The 19,522-nt window shown below is 43.2% G+C and overlaps 2 protein-coding genes across 2 annotated transcripts; both read right to left on the bottom strand.

Annotated features, from left to right (window-relative positions):
- Positions 1-1,918: 1,918 nt before the first annotated feature.
- Positions 1,919-5,620, bottom strand: LOC119444727 (uncharacterized). The gene is made up of 3 exons (XM_049664721.1): positions 5,479-5,620; positions 2,893-2,956; positions 1,919-2,085 (listed from the first exon to the last, which is right to left on the bottom strand). Exons 1-3 carry the CDS (start codon positions 5,605-5,607, stop codon positions 1,919-1,921), a joined length of 360 nt encoding a protein of 119 aa, XP_049520678.1. The 5' UTR covers positions 5,608-5,620.
- Positions 5,621-14,046: 8,426 nt separating this feature from the next.
- On the bottom strand, positions 14,047-17,736 carry LOC125944529 (uncharacterized). Its single transcript, XM_049665025.1, has 3 exons — positions 16,770-17,736; positions 15,461-15,680; positions 14,047-14,929 (listed from the first exon to the last, which is right to left on the bottom strand). Exons 1-3 carry the CDS (start codon positions 17,712-17,714, stop codon positions 14,265-14,267), a joined length of 1,830 nt encoding a protein of 609 aa, XP_049520982.1. The 5' UTR covers positions 17,715-17,736; the 3' UTR covers positions 14,047-14,264.
- Positions 17,737-19,522: the final 1,786 nt, after the last annotated feature.

The following is a 19,522-nucleotide window of genomic DNA, read 5'->3' as shown; positions in this document are numbered from 1 at the left end:
GTCAAGAACTATGCCCAAGGAAAGAAGGTCGCCGGAAGCGCCAATAATTTTAGCCAACTATCGTGAAGATCGAGATGTTTACAATATATGGGCACCCGCACACTCCTCCCTTCCCGGGAACGAAATAGCGCACAACCTGGCTCGAGAACTGACGGACTGAGCAGGTGACACGCGAATGCTGGGAACGGAGAGAGACTGGAGGACCAGCTTTGCCGAGATAACCAAACACTATAAATTGGGCAGGGCCCGTTTCCCCCTGGCACACTCCTTGCTAAGTAGACGGCAAGCGACCGCATGGCGCTTGTTGCAAACAGAAACATATCCGAACCCAGTGGCCTACCACCGTTACTATCCAGAACTTTACACCGAGAGATGCAGATTCTGTCAAGAAAGGGCGGACCTACAACATATGCTTTGGGCTTGTCCTGGGACACCCACACAGAATAAAATGCACAAGACCAGAGAGCAGTGGGAGACCGCGCTGCTCAGCTGTGCACCGGAAGACCAACTTAAGGCAATCCAGCAGGCCGAAGATGCCGCAAGAGCCCAAGGGCTCGAGGCCGTATTTCTAGGTAGAGATGCCTAGGTCTCTCAAATCTGCTACACAAGTAAAGTTTATTCCTCCTCCTCCTCCACCAGTATGCACATATTTTCACATAATGGTTATGTCTGGTTTCCTTTGCGATACACCCTGGTAATACTCAACTTGTGTGCAGGATGGGTGGGCTATGCAGCATGAATAATGTAAGACGGCAATGCGTGTTCAAGAGACTATTGCCTTAGGCTTACAGTCTGGGCATAATGCAAGACCAACGTTCCGAAAACAACTGAGATGCTTGGCCCTTGAAACAGATTTAGCTCATTTTATTATGTTTCATGACCATGCTGGGATCTAAAAAAGCTGTTCGGATCTACCGAGTTCTTTATGCTTGGCTATCACCAAGCTTTGTACATAAATTTATCTAGTATCTTTGTTAAATTCATTGGTGTGTTTCTGTATACATTTCATAATGTAACAGTCTTGTACATAAAAAACGAAGACAAAAATTCTCTTGCTACTCACACTCCTTTCGAAGGCACCGTGCCAGCTTCATTACCCTTGAAGGAACAGTCGAACGGGAATTCCCTTGGGATTTGCTGCCTTTACAGGGATTAATATCACATAACTGCCTGCAAGAATACCAGTAGTAATGCAAGCATCTCTCGTGCCCCAAAGGTGTGAATTACTTCAGATTCAAAAACCTCAAATGTTTTTCGTACCATAACACATCCACATCTAAACAGCAGCACTGGATTAGATGACAAGCATTTGTCAAATTTTAGTTCAGATATCAAAAGTGTCCAAATTGTTGCAAGAGTTTGTTGACAAGAAGAGATTTTAGCTGCAGATATACCATTGCAAATTTGACTTACAGTACATGCGTGCACAAAGGGACAGCAAGAATGACGAAAGACAAGCGCTGCCTTTCAGTGCTGTCAGTGCTTGTGTTTCGTCATTCTTGCTGTCGCTTTGTCTATGTATGTGCTGTAAGTCAAGTTTGCAATGGAATACCAACAAGCCCGTACCCAAACCCTGCTGCAGATATACCCACTTTTGTCCAACAGTTGTTTCAAGATCTTACAAGTGTAAGTGCTTGTGAATTTTTTGACACCACTAGGGCGTGGTGACAATTTTCGGACAACCAAATGTTTCCTTTTGTTGCCGAAAATTCTGGATTTCAACAATGTATTTCATTTTGTATAACATGCTGCACTATTATCAATATTCAGTGAGAAAAAAGTAATGTAATTTTTTATAAACTTTTTCAGTGATGGTAAAAAAAGTCTGCCCTTCAGACACCCACATCAATCATAATTAAAGATGTTAAAAATTTGCTTTCAGAGATAGGCAGAAATTCAAGCACTAAAGTGGCACAACTCACCTCTGAATGAACTCAAGTGTTGCAGCTGCTCCCTTTGCATAGCTCAGGTTAAAGACATAGTAGCATGAGAAGGCAAGACATGCTGCCTCTCTGAAGCCAGTGCTCTCCGTAAACATTAGCTGCTGCTCGCAAACAACAAAACATTTCTTCTCAAATATGCCTCCTGTAATGATACATAATACACATTTTATAAGCACCAAAGAAATTTCTATAAATGATATTCATTAGGCAATGGAGACCACATCTACACGCTAGTCATATCAGTTAATATTTAATCGCTGAATAAACTAGTGTTGCCGACTGTTGAGTAATTACTATACCTAGAGAGTTTTTTTCTGGAATTTTGATACTTAGTAAGGCCATCAGGCATTTTATCAGCAAAATGTAGGATTTTCTCTCTTTGCCCTGCATATTTAGAGACCTTGGAAGTAAACCATACAAAATCTACAAATGCGAACAAAATTTGGTCTCTCATACCCGCTGAACGCAACATGGCAAGATAACCCAGTGCATTAAAAATAAGTGAAGTCAGTCCTACAGTCCTTAAATCTGCATACCATTTGAAGATGTTTACCTGGGATAGGACTGCAAGCACTGCATAGCTATAGGAAGACGGCAAGCTGATGTGCATGAGGTCCAACTTAACTGCCAGATGTTTCATTACAAAGCTACCATCAAAGTAAAAGAAATACTGTAAGCCTCTCGCCAGTTTTTTCTGCAATTTACGAAAGACGGAAGCATTTGCGCACATTTTACAAGCGTAGACGGGTATTTCTGCTTTCTTGGTTTGCTCATTATTTTGGATGGCTGGATGACATGTTTCGATCTTCTTTATCACAGGCTTTGCTACTTCAACAGTTAACACACTTCTCAACAGGCTTAAAATATATAGCATACAAAGCTACAGTAAGAGGTGCTGTTGCGAAGGCATATTGCACTGCATTACAGACTTTGAACATTAGTGTCTTACCTAATGCCACCACAATTGGTGTAGATGGCAAGTCATCTATCACTTCCGTGATGCTTGTACCTTCCTGTGAAAAGAAAGAATAGCCCTTGAGAACTAAACAATGGCACAAATGCCAAAGAGCCCCAGTATTCCAAAATGGAAGCAATTGAATATATTAGATTAGTTTCACCAATTAATTTGATTTCACACTGCTCTTGGGTGGCATTACGGATTTTCAAGAAAACAAAAAATTATGGGTTTTATGTGCCAAAAACTCGATTTGATTATGAGGCACGTCGTAGCGGGGGACTCCATAATGATTTGGACCACCTGGGGTTCTTAAGCGTGCACCTCAACTAAGCACACGGGTGTTTTCGCCTTTAACCCCCATGGAAGTGTGGCCATCGTGGCAAAGAAAACAATAAATAAGCAATGGGCTACTCAGGGCCAGTAAAAAGCTTCAAGATTGAAACAGATTTCATGTTTGTGATCCTTAATACAGCTAAGAGACAAGTCAAATACTGCTAAGCAAGGGAAGTGTCAGCCAGGAGCCAACATTTTGATAAGGGGACCTGATTTCATCAGGTACAAGGAAACTTGTCAAAATGTCTACAGGCTGAGGCTTTCTTAGTTCCACTACAATTGATTACTTTGTTTCTTCTTGTGACCACTCTGGCTTGTTCGCATGATACAAAACTAGGCTCTTACTAACTTTTTAACATTCAAAATCTGAAGTACGAAGCTTAAACAGAGCAATGGCTCAAAAGAAGGTATGCCACTATTCGCTATGTAGTAAATATTGAACAATACCAATATTGCTGTGCATTTTTCTTTGCATACATGCACATGCACGTTAAAGAACCCCAGGTGGTCAAAATTAATCCGGAGCCCTCCACTACGGTATGCCTCATATTCAGAACTAATTTTGGCACGTAAAACCCCAGAAAGGAGAACATTCGGACTTGATGGGACCCCCTAAATGAATGTCAGCACTTTGCTGCATGCCAGCATGTGTGCATTTCAATCTTTGTTGTGCTGTCACTACAGATAGATGAAGTCAATGCATGCACTAAACCTCCATCCCCTGCCAAGCCATACAGACTTCAATCATGATCTGTAGTCGAATGGTGGCGAGTTTCTTTGACAGAAGTCATTGTACGGCACTTCATAAATCGCCGCCTTTATTGGCGCAGACACTAAGGGTCAAGGTGGTGCCACTTGAAGCTGCTTGATGATTCCAAGGGACAAACATTTATTATAGTAATAAAAGAACCTGCCTTGGACTTGTCAATATTACCATGTAAAAGAAGAAATGCTGGATGCACAGAACTTGCATGCCTTGGCTTGTCCCATGGTTTGGACACGTTGCGACTACTACACTGATCAACCATACTTCACTAGTTTCTGTTTTGAGAAGGTTCTTCAGACTTTGTCAGTGTCGTATCAAGAAAAAATTAGTGCTGTTCCTGCGCAAGTTGATCACCGAATAGGCAAACGGTCGTGCAGGCAGAGCCCCAATTATCAAACGATGCGCTGTACATGTTAAATATTTTGGTCTATATTAAGTCTATGTGGCCGAGTGGTGGTGCCGCAACGTTGTCTGAATAATAGAGCATCTTAATCAGTTGGCAACTGTATAAAGAAATGCTATATATGCCTTCACACACACAAACCTTGGCATACGTTACATATTTACTAAGCAACCTAGATAGCATTAAATGAGCACTGGTAGTGACACAGAAACCTAAAATCAGCTGTTTCTGTTTTTGTGTAGCTTTCCACAATGTCGTAATGGAATAAAGCTTCAACTGCTTAATTATTATTATTATTATTTGATTTCTAAACATATACACAGAAAAGAGAGAGCAATGAGCAAAGCTGGCAACTGCCACCAGAACTGCTTAAGAGCAGAACAAATAAATACATAACTTTTTAATGCAGCGAACATAGAACAAACAGCTTTGAAGCTGGAGGCTCAATAATTAACAAAAACAGAAGGTGCTGTTGACCTGGAATCACACTTTTGCACACAAGACAGCTTATTGCTTTGGTAGAAGGTGACACCAATGACACGTCTAAAAAACTGGCTCTGAACTGCCAAATGAGCTCTTCCATCCTTCACGTTATGCTCCACTCGGAATGCATAAACATTCTTTCTGCTACATCTGCTCCTGTCAAGTGCGCAATGGGCACAACTTTTCATGGCATGGTTATGCTGCAAGAGCATGCTACCACATGATCACAACATTCGTTTTTCTTAGATCTGGCCTCCTGCTCACATCTGAAACGGCATTGCACTTTGAACAGATTTTATGGTGGTCACAATAAGAGGTGATGTAATTATTCTCTGCACTCTCAGCGAATTGTGTTTTTAAAAGTAATACTTAGCCAACAGCTGTTTATTAGGAAGAACAATCGCACAATATGCAGTCCTTGAGCTGTTGTATATTGGTGTCTACCACATTCACTGAGCCAAAACACAATTTGGCTGCAGTTTCTGTACCACTTTAGCTGTTTAGGAAATTCAACTGAAATGTTAGGACAGATAATTTGTAAAACTATTACAGCATAGTGTGTATTGAATTACATGGAATAAGCATTGCTTACTTCAAGAACACGAAAGAGATCATCTGGATCATCTCTGAAGTAGGCAGCCAACAGTGGAATGGTGGCTTCTTCTTTTGCGTGCTGGCTTCCTTTCCCCTCCTGAAGCTCTACCTGAACAATCCACTGCATAAGTTCTTTCCTTGGTGCAGTTAAAGTGTTCAAGTGTTTCGTGAGCAGAGGTGCAATGCCAGACAGGTTTTCCTCAAATATCCCCTGAAATTGAGTAACATAACTTCAACTAAGAAAAGTACATACCAAATCACTGAAAAAAAAACACAGCCAGAAACACACTGATAATTATTTTAAGCAGTCAGTGGAAAACCAAGCATCTGCGACAGACAATGCCTTCCAACAACTGAAAATAGGCTTCTAACAAAAATAACTATGACCATGTTCTAAAAATTCGAAGTGCCAAAAACTCAACAAAAAAGAAAAACATTTACATCGAAAGAATATTAAAAACAAAACATTAGCTTCCATAACAACCTAATGTCTAATGTTGCCATAAAATATGCGCCAGGCACCATAGGTCGTGCCTAAAGTAGGACTCTGCTTTAACAGCAGAATTTGTTCATATGCAAGCCATTGTTGCAGGTACTGCGCAAGCTACTAGATACCATAGTGAAAAAAAAGATATTTTGCATTTTGTTTAACGTGAACTGAATTGCTCAAAATTTTGGTACTGCTAGTGCTGCATTATGCCATATGGCATACCACTAGCCCAGGACAAAAGTCTCTAGAAAACGCACTGCTATGTTACACTATTCACAGAGCTTAGCATACTTCCTGTTTACGCAACTTGTATATTGCAAGAATGCATCACAAGGAAGCCATTTATGTTGACCAGTACGCTGATATATGCATGTGCTGGCGAGATAAATTCTAATGGTAGGTGGAGAAGTTACCCGAGAAAGAGGCTGGCGTGTTACTACAGGTTTAATATACATAGCACGCGATCGCAGGATGAGACAAAGGAAAAAAATGCACAAGCATTCACTCGCACACAAACTCGGAAAGGGGAATGAGAGTTTTACGGCACCGTCACTAAACAATCCATCTCTGAGGTGAAGCCACAGGAACACAGATTGACAAAATTTAGTTTCTTGGCAGTTCTAAAAGCGTCACTTTCCATTTTGTTCATTTCATGGTGCTCACCGTTTCCTCTTACTGAGGTTCTGTACAAGTGGATGCATGCACATTTCTTTTTTTTCTTGCTTGACCTTTGATACCTTGTTATATCAAACTTGTAACACGCCAAGCCAATTGCTTGGATGACCTCTCCATCGACCATAAGAATTTATCTCACCAGCACACAGATATATTGGCACACTGGTTGACGTAAATGGTTTCCTTGTGATACATTCTTGGAATATGCACGTCGTGTGCATGGCTGGTGGGCTACGGAGTGCAAATAGGATAACATGGTAGCTTGTGTTCAAGAGACTATTGCCCTAGATTAGCAGTACGACATAATGCCGTACCAGCGTTATGAGAACCCAAAATGCAAAATATATCTTTTTGTGCACTACTGTATTGGCAACCAACAGGAATTCATGCAGTCTACATATTATCAATCAGAAACTTTGGCACACTCTATCAGTGCAGATAGTGTGCTGTATTTCATAACAAGGAAAACATTCTTACACTGCTGAATGGCCACAATCCACAGCATATAAAGCAACTGTTACCAAACTACCTTTCAGGGCAGAGCGAAGCCATGTTTCCCAGCAGAGGCTAAAACGTACCTATACCTATAATGAATGTGATTCCTGACTTGGCAATATGTGCAGGGACAGCACCACCATCAGTGGCACATGCATCTAACTCCATTTTGTTATCCACAGAATTCTCAATGATCCTATGTGCTTCCCCACTTTGAACTTGCTAAACATAGCAGGAAAGCATTTATGATAAGGATGAGTGTACTACAAATCTAAAGTAACATTTCCTGTTCGTATAGTTTGCTTTTATGTGCCACTGTTCACATTTATTAGCTGAGGAGTACTGAACCTATTGGCTACCGAATATGCGTATACTGCACGGCCTCGATGCCAATTATTATTGGAGCTTACAGGTGTTACACAATTTCCGCGAAACTTGATAAAAATATAGAAAACTAATCCATTGTCATGAAGATGTAGTGCCATATATTGACATTTTTGACCAAGTATAGCATATGTTACCCGTCACGCCATCTATAAACAAGCTTTTAAACCAGCCATACCTTCTAGCCAGGCAAATTGTGGCTTTGACAATATGCCGCTGTTATTGGGCCTAGTGATTTGGCAGCTTTGGCAGCGAATGAGCTTAAATTACACCATCAGAGTATAAACTAACACCAAGGCCAATCTGTGTGAATTATACAAACCAGAGAACATTATCCACAAACCTACACACCATTCCTGCATTGCATAAGATGCAGCATTTACTTCCTTCAATCGTCTTGCAACATGAGGTTCTGACGCTTCCTAATGACCCAGCTAATCCTGTACAGATGTTTCCCACTTTTGAAGGAAGACCTCTTGGTTAGTTAACGTGAAGTTGTTAAAGGGTCCATGAAACCGTCTATGTTATACCTAGAAGTATCCCCTAGACAGTACCTCACACGAAGTGCTTTTTCACAGGAACATTATGCCAGCAGGCCATATTAAATGAAGGTACAAGCGATTAAACATTACCATCCTTTCAAGCTGCGGCATTCTCCCTTGACATTCTGCCAAGCGGCAAAGCCTATGTCCGACCTTTTTGGGCACAGGTTGGAGAGTGAAGCGAGTGTCTGTTCAAGTTAATTTGAACTGAGCGTGTCCTTGTGTCACTTTTTAATGCAGTCTTTCTAACTACTGTGGTGATGCTGGCCTAAAAATAAAGTTCATGTGAAGCACTCGCCTTCTCTACAGCATGCAGTACCTGCAGATAACTCCCTACACACACCTGCAGTGCAGTACAAGGCAAGTGCAATACAGCATTGGTACCATTCATGTTTCTGTCGCTGAAGATATCGCTGCACCCACATTCATGTGAGAAATCCTCCATGTTCTATCATCCGTCCTTGCCACCATGTGATTCTTAATGTTTGTCACATTCTCTTTCATTCCTCGCCTTTCTCTATGTAGCCACACAAAGCTTTCAAAAAGCCCCACTTTTCGGAGGAAACTCTTTATTGTACTACTTCCCTCGCACGTATGTTCAAGATCATGTGTACAAACAACCCGCACTCTCAAAGCAGAGATGTGCTACTGAGAAGGGTTTGGGTGCGAGCTAGTTGGTACGGATCATTCATATTTAAAACAGTGCCAAAAAAGCACGGACAAGAGAGAACACAGGACAGCACTCGTCCTGTGTTCTCTCTTGTCCATGTTTTTGGCACTGTTTTAAATATGAATGTGCTACTGGTTTGAAGAGACATGTCAGTTTATAACATTTGATATTAAAAATATGCTTAAATGAAGTATATTCCTGATAGCACATGAGGAGTCAACCAGATCACTTGCGGAAGTGACATTACTACCCCACTCTACATAGAATGCAGATGTTTAAAACTCAGATTACACGCTTTGTGCAGAGCACCTAAATTTGTGTCTTGATGATTACAGGGATCCACCCTACGACTGGGTTCCCTTGTACATAGCCACGAAAACTGTTTCAGTGTTCCTCTACATTCGTTATTATGAGGCGTAAAATAAAAAAAGCCTCTACCTGTGTTCCTCTAAAGTAAGCACAATGAATATGTCAAAATAAGACATACTCAGACTATGTGCTGCTGTTTCGGATAACATTTCAGACTTCGCTTCCAGAGGCCATTTCATGTGTCTTACCTTAATTGTCTTGTGGAGTGCTCAATGCATGGGCAAACACTGGTAATGCTAGACATAAGTATTTGCCATTAGGAGTTCTTACCTTCACATTTTTGCCAAGGAGCTGACAGGCATGTTTGTAAAAAAAGGGCTTGTGGAAGGGCAATGCCCATTCCTCTTTGACTTCTGCTGTGCTGTGGACTGGTGCATCAGAATTTATAAACGTTCGCTGTTCACCATAAGTTGCGTCCATACAGGTCTGTGCCAAGGTTACATTAATCTCTCGCAGTGTCTTCTGCCCCTCCTCTTTAAGAAACTGAACCTTTTCAGCTATGGTTTCGACTGGTTGCACACACACTGGCTGCCAATTGGAACAGCCATATGAGCGTTTCTTGGTCTTCACGTTTGATGGTGATCCTTGCTTCTTCACACGACCCAAATTCTCTACTCTGTTTTCAAGTTGCTGGAACAGCGAATCGTATCCTCAACCAAGAACCTTGCCATTGACTGTGCGGTCCTGAAGGCAAACAGGAAATCGCCTTACTATAGCCTCAGTGACACTGCGGATAAACTCTCTCCTAGGCCGTGGTGAAACGTGCATCATGTCATATGCAATGCACCTTACAAGGTCCCTCCTTTCTCTGGGAGGAAGTGCCTGAGCTGCCTGTAAAGCATCTTGCACACTTCTTGGCAGATTCTCAAAATGAAAGTTGAACTGGGGTATGCTCACTTCATCTTCAACAATAGTCACGGGGACTGCTTGCGAGATACCTAAAATAATAAAAAAAATTCTTATCTGTCAATGCCCCAAAGCTGTATTTGCACGAGGGGAGTGGGTGAGGGTATGGTGGCATGCTGGAAATATCCCCTCTAATGGACATGTACATTTCAGCTGCTGCTGAAGTGCTGATTGGCTGTACTGGGGTACGAGAGAGAAGGAAACAGGCACCCACAGCAAGTTTCCTTCTCGCCTGTTCAGCTCCAGCCAATCCGCTGCAGCTGAAATGGACATTTCACTAGGTGGACACTTACAGAATATCCCCCTGATGTGTGAAATATAAGCAACTTCAAGACTTTTGGCCTTACGTGCAGTACTGCTACACACCAACAGGCTTTCTGAAGTAACATAGTGCAGTTGCACTGCTTATAGTGCACAGAGAAGCTTGTGTTGACACCAGGCCTTCAATGCTACTAAGCAGTCTCTAAGCCTGTCATCAAGGCCGTGGTAGGTCATGAACACCATGCCAGTCTGTTTTGGCCTCTGCAGGGCATAAACTGAAAACTCAGGACTGCTTTTTACTCATTCTTGTGTCTTGTGTGAATGCACTGAAAATTTTAACTTGTCGACCCTGTGATTGTAAGAAAAATTAAACCAATAAGCTTTAATGCCGTTCAATAACGTCCTTTCCCCAACCTCAAAAGCGGTTGCATACAAGCGTGGATTTAACATTGTCTTTATAGTACCTTTCAAGTTATTTAGGTTGTGTGCCCAAGAGAAAGTATAAAAGAAAATATCAGCCTCTAAAGAGACTAACACAGTCATCTGTTGTGCCCAAAAAGTAATGAACAAGATTCTGCGAAGTTGTAACAATTTATGGGTTGCCCACAGAGGCCACTAACTCATCAGGGTAAACATTGAAAACTGCAGAATGAAGGCCACGGCCATCACATACCTGTCTGTACACAGAATGTGAATGCACTTCGTAATTTGTCAGAACTGATGTCCATGCATGCAAAAGCAGACTGAAGAGCTAATTCCATGAAACCACTTTGGTTACACCAGGGTTCGACAAGTTGCATCAGTGTACACCAAGCATTAGGACAATTTTTTAAGTAGTGTTTTTATATAGTTGTTTTACCATACTCTCTGCAATAGAACACTGCTATCAAATTTCCTCGCCAACAGCCTATTGATAATTATGACATGTCATTTTTCCTTATTATGTTCATTCGATGTAAGAGCCCTTTGTGTTCTATCTTGACCTGCATTCCCATCCCACCGTGAACCAACAAACAGAATGGTGCTGGATCACATTCAATTAAATCTCATCTAAGTGTAATAAATCCAGGAATTTCAGGAACTTTTCCTGCAATTATTGATCCCCAGGGGCCAAAATTCAGCTGGAGTGCATGCTTTATAATCATAGTGTGGTGTTGGCATGTAAAACCCCAAAATATATATATATTTTTTTACTTTTCCTGCATAAAGACAGACCAACTATATCAGGTTGCATGAAACAGGCAGCATTACCAAGATGTCATCATTGCTTTAATTTGGGTATGAAATTCAAAAAAGTAAATACACTCTTTTATTTGGATTGCTATTGCTCAACCCACTTTTGCCAAGGAAATGTAAACAGTCTTGAAGGAAATTCAAAATAACTTTTCTTCGGGTAGTCTGAAACTTGAAACATTGCAGCGTAAATGAAACAAGAGACAAGGAAGAGAAAGCTGGACACCACGGGTGCTTCTCCTAGAGACTAAAAGAGAACATAGAATAAAATGTGGAGGCGCAGTGGTTCCACATGGTAATTAAAAAGAAAAAAACTTTTTTCTTTCTCATTGCAAAGTTGAACCACTGCGCATCCACATGTTATTTTATGTTCTCTTCTAGCCTCTAGTAATAAATGAATTGTGAGTGTAGTGCCTGTGGTGTCCAGTCTTTTGTTCCTTGTGTGGTTTCATTTATGCTACAATGGCTTCAAGTTTAAAGGAGCACATCAGTAAAATTATAGTGTCCCTTTAATATTCCCGTGTCGTGCAACCACTAGTTCTGATAATTTCAGCCATAAAATAGGCTAATCAAGTGTAGCCTGCACTTTATACTTTTATGACTGATACAATCCACTATTGGGCAGCCCATTGATTCAGATTTCAAATGTGGCACTTTAGATGATTGCTCAGTCAGTTTAACGTATTGAGCTTGTATTTGCATGTTCACTGGTTTTGTAGATTTCAACAGAGCTTGCTTATTCACTGTTTTCATTAAAAACTCTAACTTGTAAGAAAGCACTTCTCCAATTGTGTTTGAGCTGCCCATTTCTATTTATGCTAAACGTGAAAAAACGTTTTGCACCAAGAAGTGCTGCTTGCTGGGCCAGTTGGCTCATACTGATACTTGAGGAAACCAGCGAATCACATACGTGTTTGCGACTCATTTTTTTTGCTCGTTTCCTCAAGTATCATCATGCATCAAGTAGTCAAGCACAGTGCTTTACTAGGAATAACGTCAAAATGCAACAGCCTATCATATACACATAATTAACAACAAGAAGCATTACACATTTTACCTGAAGAATCATGCTCGACTGGTGGTATAACTTCCGCAACTATAAAGATCCTCTCATCCAGTGGGAGCTCCTTCAATACATCTTGAAAGACATCCTCTTCAAGAAGTGTCCAGTCTTTCAAAAAAACCTGTTCAAAGGTAGTTGCATAATCTTGCTACACATATGACCGAATAACGCTTTGTCAATTCGTGCACAAATACATAATCACCAGCAATCAGGCAAGTTTATCTTGCAGTATAATTAACAATATAAAATTTTTAACAAATTTCTGGCCTCAGAACATGGTTTGCATTATATTCGACTTTGTGACATGAATATGATGCTCGTTATCTTTTCTGGTGCTTCAAGCTGCAGTAGCTAAACTACTAAGATCCACAATTACCGCTACTGCATGAAGATATGCAGGTACTCCTTCAGTAGGGTTGGTAACATCGATGAATGATTAAAAGAATAAATGCATCCCGCAAAAAGATTTAGCTTCCTGTATGCCCACCTTTCATTTATTTGACCTATTTGGTAGGGCCTGTTAAATTAATCGTTTTTGAGAATTCAACAGGTGTAGCGCAAAAATTTCGAAATTGTACAGGAATGGCGGTGCACGAGCAGAGACGGTGCAGCTGCGGCAGAGCGACTGTCAACTGTTATTCAGAGTCCCGAGTGATGCTGAGCCGAGCGCTTCCCCTCTCTTCTAGCACACCGCACACGCCACCACACTGCCTTAAGGCGGAGGTTTGAAATGCCCTCGCAATTCAAGGCATACAATGGCAACCCAGTCGTTGTCACGCTACTCCCAGTCCACTAAAGACATGGCACAGCATGTGCACCAGTATGGAGCATGTGTTTGACATAGCGATGGAGCTCATGTCGATTATTCCAGTAAATGTATAGCGTCCAATCATCTATTCGCGCATGCTGGTTATGTGACCATCCAAAGAAGGTGTCGGTTTCACCCAAACCTCTCAGCCAATTGACATTCCTTAGCTCTGTAGAAAAGAGCATGCCGTTTAAAATGTTAAATCAGCAATTTTCTTTTCCCCTGTGTATTTTGCAATTTTTTGCATACTTCAGTTGGACTTCAACTCTCACTGTTGCTGTTATTCTTATTTCTTGTTTCACTGTACTCTATATGGGGATTCACTACACCGTTGTATGTTATTTAATTCTGCACCAAGTGGCATCTTACTATATTTATCTTTTTCAAAAACGACAAGTTCCAACTATATTTAGTCTTTAACAAGTTAAAGATACTTCTTTATTGAAAGTTTGTACACTGGAGTTTCAAACATTGTTCCACCTCTCAAACACTAAAATGGTTCCTACAAGAGCAGATAACAGTGTTTCAACTTTTTAAAAAAATGCCCGGCAAAAATATCGACTAATTAATCGGTAAAAACCCCACATTGAAAGCAATTAATTGGTTAAAGGCTCAGATGAATGATTAATTGTTATTTGTGTATCGAGCGTAATGCACACCGTGATCACCACACGAAGAAGCGTTTATTGAAGACACGGGAACGCATATATAGCCGCGCTTGCGCACAGCGTTGCTCTCCTTGTTCGCCCAGTGTTGCTGCCTTGGCTGGCCGTTGCATCCTCCTTTCTTTGAAGAAGGAAAACACTGAAAACACAGATAGGACTGAAAGCATTGAAAGCACTGAAAGCACTGAAAGCACTCAACATCGATGCGTAGCAGTCGACACTCCTAGGCTGTTTCAGTCTGCTGGAACCCGTGCGTGTAGGCCAGGCGGTCTGGGGGTCTTCGCGGTCTGGTAGATCGTCGCAGTGAATCTGCAATGTTGGGCACTCCTGGTGTGCCTGCTGGTGGTCGGTCCTGTGTGGCCTGCGGAGGTTCTTGCCTCTGCTGTGTGACAGCGCTCGGAGATGAATCAGGGGCGTCGTCGCAGTCGTCCGCCTGGTAATGGATGGTTCGATAGAACGCTTCTGGTGTTTTGCGAAGGTGCTGTCTATTTCGACGGAAAATCCGGCCATCCTCAGTCAGAACGGTGTACGATCTCGGGGCCACGAGATCTTGGACTTGCGCTTTGATATCCCATCTACCATTTCGGAGGATTCGGACGACGTCTCCCTTCTGTAGCGGAGGTAGTGGTCTTCCTGAGGTCCTTGCCTGAACATGTTTTTGAACGAGACCTGAGGATGACGCTGAAAAATTTGGAAGTAGCGTTCTTAGACTTCGTCCCATTAGCAGTTCCGATGGTGAACGGCCATCTTCGAGAGGACACACCCTGTAGTTGAGAAGGCCCAAATAGAAGTCCTCTTTCTTGGTCTCAGTCTTGCCCAGAAGCCGCTTGACCACTTGTACGCCCTTCTCGGCGAGCCCATTGGACCTGGGAAAACGTGGACTTGAAATCGTATGCACAAAGTCATAACGAGCCGCAAAATCTTTAAACTCTTTTGACGCAAACTGCGGGCCGCCATCACTGCAAACTTCTAGTGGTATTCCATGCCTTGCAAAGATCTGACGTAGTTTATGAATGACAGTTGTTGCAGAGGTCTCCTTCAGGTGCTCGACTTCTGGAAAATTAGAGTAGGCATCATAGACAACCAAAAAATGCTTTCCGGCGTGTTGAAAAAGATCTGTACCAACTCTGGCCCATGGCATGTCTGGAACGCTGCGCTGGCACAGGGGCTCGTCAGGCTGTCGATAAGCAAACTTCTTGCAAACGTCACACCTGTCAATGAACTGAGCAATATCTGTTGACATTCCTGGCCAATACATCAACTTGCGAGCCCTCGATTTGCATTTTCCTAAGCCGAGATGCCCTTGGTGCACTCGTCGCAGCATCTCTGTTCGCATGCTTGCAGGCACGACTACTTTGGTTCCCTTGAGGAGTACTCCGTTGACTACAGAAAGTTCTTGTGTGAAGGACTTTAGTTCACCTTCTATAGGCATTGATGACTGCAGCCTGGAGATGACGTCTTGCGCCGTAGCATCACTGGCAGTTGCTACCTGCAGACGGGATAGGGTGGCTGGTCCGACGACGGCAGTCAGGGCGCCCACGGCATGAACTTCAACGTCCGTTGTGCCTTTTTCTGGTTGTTCCCGTGATGGGATTCGTGACAATGTGTCAGCAACAACCAATTTGCTGCCTGGAACATACTGCAACTCAAACTCGTACTTCAGCAGTCGAAGAAATAGTCGTTGCAGACGCGGTGGCATGTCGCCTATTTCCTTCTTTGAAATTGCCAATAATGGGTTGTGGTCGGTTTCGATAACGATATGTCTTCCTATGACATAATCATTGAACTTTTCACAGCCGAATGTTATGCCCAGGGCCTCTTTTTCTATTTGGGCGTACCTTCGCTCAGTTTCTGTGAGTGCCCGCGACGCGTAGCCTACCGGGCGCCAGTCTCCTCCATGTTGTTGGAAAAGCACTGCTCCGAGTGCAAATGCTGACGCATCCGTCGACAGTTTTGTGGGAAGCTCGGGATTAAAGATAGCCAGGACGGGCGCTTCCGTCAGCATCATCTTGAGCTGCGCCCACTCACGCTCGTGAACATGCGTCCATTCGAAAACTGTGTCCTTTCTAATCAGGCTGCGCAAGGCCTCAGTATGGGCTGACAACAGTGGCAAGTACTTGCCGAAATAGTTCACGGTACCAAGCAAGCGTTGAACGTCTTTCTTGGTCGTTGGCGGAGGGTGGTTTAAAACGCACTTTATCAGGTCGGGATCGGGCTCAATACCTTTGGAACTAATCTTATCACCCAAGAAGCTGATTTCAGTGCGTCCGAAAATGCACTTTTCTGCATTCAAAGTTAGGCCCTCTGCCTGTGCCCTTTCCAGCGCTTTGAACAGGCGTTCATCATGTTCCTTTTGCGTAGAACCCCACACTAGCACATCGTCAATGTACACACGTGTTCCCGGGAGGTCGTCAAATATCTGGCTCATTGTACGCTGGAAAACTTCGGGTGCAGATGCAATACCGAACGGCAGTCTGAGATACCGATACCGGCCAAACGGCGAACTGAATGTGCAGATTTCTGATGTCTTTTTGTCGAGAGGAATTTGATGAAAACCACTGTTGGCATCGAGTCTGCTGAAATACTTTGCATGCGCTAGATCCCCTTCGATTTCTTCCCGACATGGCAACTGAAAGTGCTCTCTCTTCACCGCCCTATTAATTGCTCGCGGGTCCATGCATACTCTTAAGTCCCCATTTTTCTTCCTCACGATAACCAGGGGACTTACCCAGTCTGATGGTTCTTCCACCTTCTCGATGATGTTTGCAGCATTCATCCGGTCAAGTTCTTTCTTAAGTGGCTTCTTGAGGGCGAAAGGTACACGCCGGGTTGGCTGTACCACAGGGACAGCGTCCTCTCGAAGCACCATTTTGTACTCGCACCGCGTCCTGCCAATGCCAGTGAATATCCTCGGGAATGTCTGCTTTAGGCTTCCATATGCCTCGCTGCTGTCCACCGCGTTCACTCTGTTGACCAGACCAAGTTGCTCACTTGCCCCGAGGCCCAGAATGGCTTGCTTCTTCTTTACTATGAAGAACTCAAGTAGCACACGCCGTTTGTCTAACTGCACGGCGAGGCGAACCTTGCCACTGTGTGGTATTTCGCCACCCCCATAATGGCGCAGGATGCTCCTCGTGGGGTACGGCTGCTGCTTAGTTCCGAGCCTTTTGAACAGCGAACGCGGCAACAAGTTAGCCTGCGCTCCCGTATCGACCTTCAGCTGCACATCAGTTCCTTCAATGTTCGTTGTTATAATCCAGTCGCGACTTTCGGGGCCACGCTTACTTTCCGTCGTGCTGATCTCCAGAACGTCGAAGTCACTGTCACTCTCCGCTCCTTCGAACACGTCATCAACGGCTGCTCGCTTGCTTGTACAGCAGGCGGCGAAGTGATTAGGCTTCGTGCACTTGTTGCATGTCTTGCCGAACGCCGGACACTTCCTTGGCGCGTGGGAGAAGTTGCAGTACCGGCATTTTTGGCGTCCGCGTTTCGCTTGCGTTCGTGAAACAGGTTCAATCTTGTTTTCCTCCATCCACGCCCTATTTTGCGATTCGGCAAGTTCCTCAGCTTTGCAGCATTCTACTGCTGTAACCAGCGTCAGGTCTTTCTTTCGAAGAAGTTTTTCTCGCAGGGAAGTGCTGCAAATGCCATACACGATTTGGTCCCGCAGCATGGAATCTCGCAAATCCCCAAAGTTGCACGTTCTTGCTTTTAGTTGCAGATCCCGAAAGAACTGTTCAAATGGCTCTCCGTGTGCCTGACGACGCGAGCGGAAAACATAGCGTTCGTAAGTCTCATTACGCTTAGGCAAGCAGTAGTTTTCAAACGCTTTAACCAACGCGTCGTAGTCATTAGCTTCCTCCGGTGATAGGTTCAGGGTATTAAACACGTCAATAGCTTCTTGACCCGCAACATGCAAAAAAATTGCAGCTTTCTGCTCCTTACTGCGTGGCTTCGTGGGCTCCGTTGCTATCAGGTACAGCTCGATGCGTTGCTTGAATATCTGCCAGGACGCCGCTGCGTTGTCGCCCACTTGCAGTGGCTCAGGCGGGGGTAGGTCGGTCATGGTCCGTGAGCGAGCTACACTTCTGACACCATGTATCGAGCGTAATGCACACCGTGATCACCACACGAAGAAGCGTTTATTGAAGACACGGGAACGCATATATAGCCGCGCTTGCGCACAGCGTTGCTCTCCTTGTTCGCCCAGTGTTGCTGCCTTGGCTGGCCGTTGCAATTTGAATAAAACATTTATCGACTATCCCTATTCTGAAGTGTTGCCTGTCATTAACCTTGGTGCCATGGAGGACAATGCTGTTTTCACAGACAATAACAATGTCGTGAGCAGTGACAATGAGTAAATTGTGCATGCACTCTTTTTTACTCGGTACTTTGTGACAGAAGTTCACAGCTGCAATGAATAAAGTGCACTGCGGGCATCCGCTCTTAGGTGCCATTCCTCTTTCTGAGCCAGCATTACTGCGTAATAAACGCAATATTTAGTTTTTTTCTTAAAGACCAAAGTTGCCCCCTTGAGCTATAGTCGTGGTTGTGTTATTTACAAGCAAATACAGTATTTCAGCTTCTGCGGAAAATTTGCAATCAGGAAAACAACGGGCGAGATACCGTTTTCATGTAACTTGTAATGAGTCCACAGAAAGACCTTCGGTAATGAATAAAGCACGGACGACAGACATATGTGTTTTTCTAAAAACAAGAAAATTGCATAAAGTTATGTAAAGGGCATATTGTCAGAGTAAGTTATTTGCACACATTCAAAACCTGGAAATGGGTAACTTCATATACCAGTCATTACTGCCCATGAAAACAAGGGCAAATCATTGGTTCACTTTAGTTCCAGAGCCTCTGCACCCCTTGGTTACCAAGTGCAATGTGGCAGCCATCTCCAAACAGAAAAAAATAACATGGCTGTACACCCAAGCTGCTGGCACATGATGAAAAATAAGATATTGGTGCCTAGCAAAGACGTAGAAGGCCAAGACTTAGATGAAGCATGAGTGTTACCTTTGCATTTTCTGACTGGCAAATGCCTTTCTCTTGTGCCTGTGCTAGCACCTCTAGAAGGTTGCTTGCTTGTGCCATTTTTTTCATGCTGCAGTCTGCATTCCATATCTTCAGGAGCGGCATTTCTCCTGCAGTAGTTGAAGCAGCAGTTATATTTATTAATCAGTTTTTCATTTGGGAATATTTCTGTGTTTTTGCTGCTCAGAAGCTGCATCTTAAGTGCAAGGATTCTGTTTATTGCAGCACAAGCAGAGGCATGCTTGAACTAAAGAACAGTTCATTCAAGACACAAAGTGCAAATAGAAAAGAAATAAAATGGTTATTGCAATCTTCACAAGACTCCTGATTCTTCAAAGTAAAACCAGTTTTTGACAACAACCGTAAACACATTCAGAGCGAGGGGAATACAAGGCAATGGGTACAATCACAGTACAGAGGGTCTTAAGGTATACTAAA

The sequence above is a fragment of the Dermacentor silvarum genome, chromosome 3 (genome assembly GCF_013339745.2).
Source record: "Dermacentor silvarum isolate Dsil-2018 chromosome 3, BIME_Dsil_1.4, whole genome shotgun sequence".
Taxonomy (NCBI): Eukaryota; Metazoa; Arthropoda; class Arachnida; order Ixodida; family Ixodidae; genus Dermacentor; species Dermacentor silvarum.
Note: the sequence above shows the minus strand (reverse complement) of the source record. Positions and strands in the feature narration are given on the sequence as shown.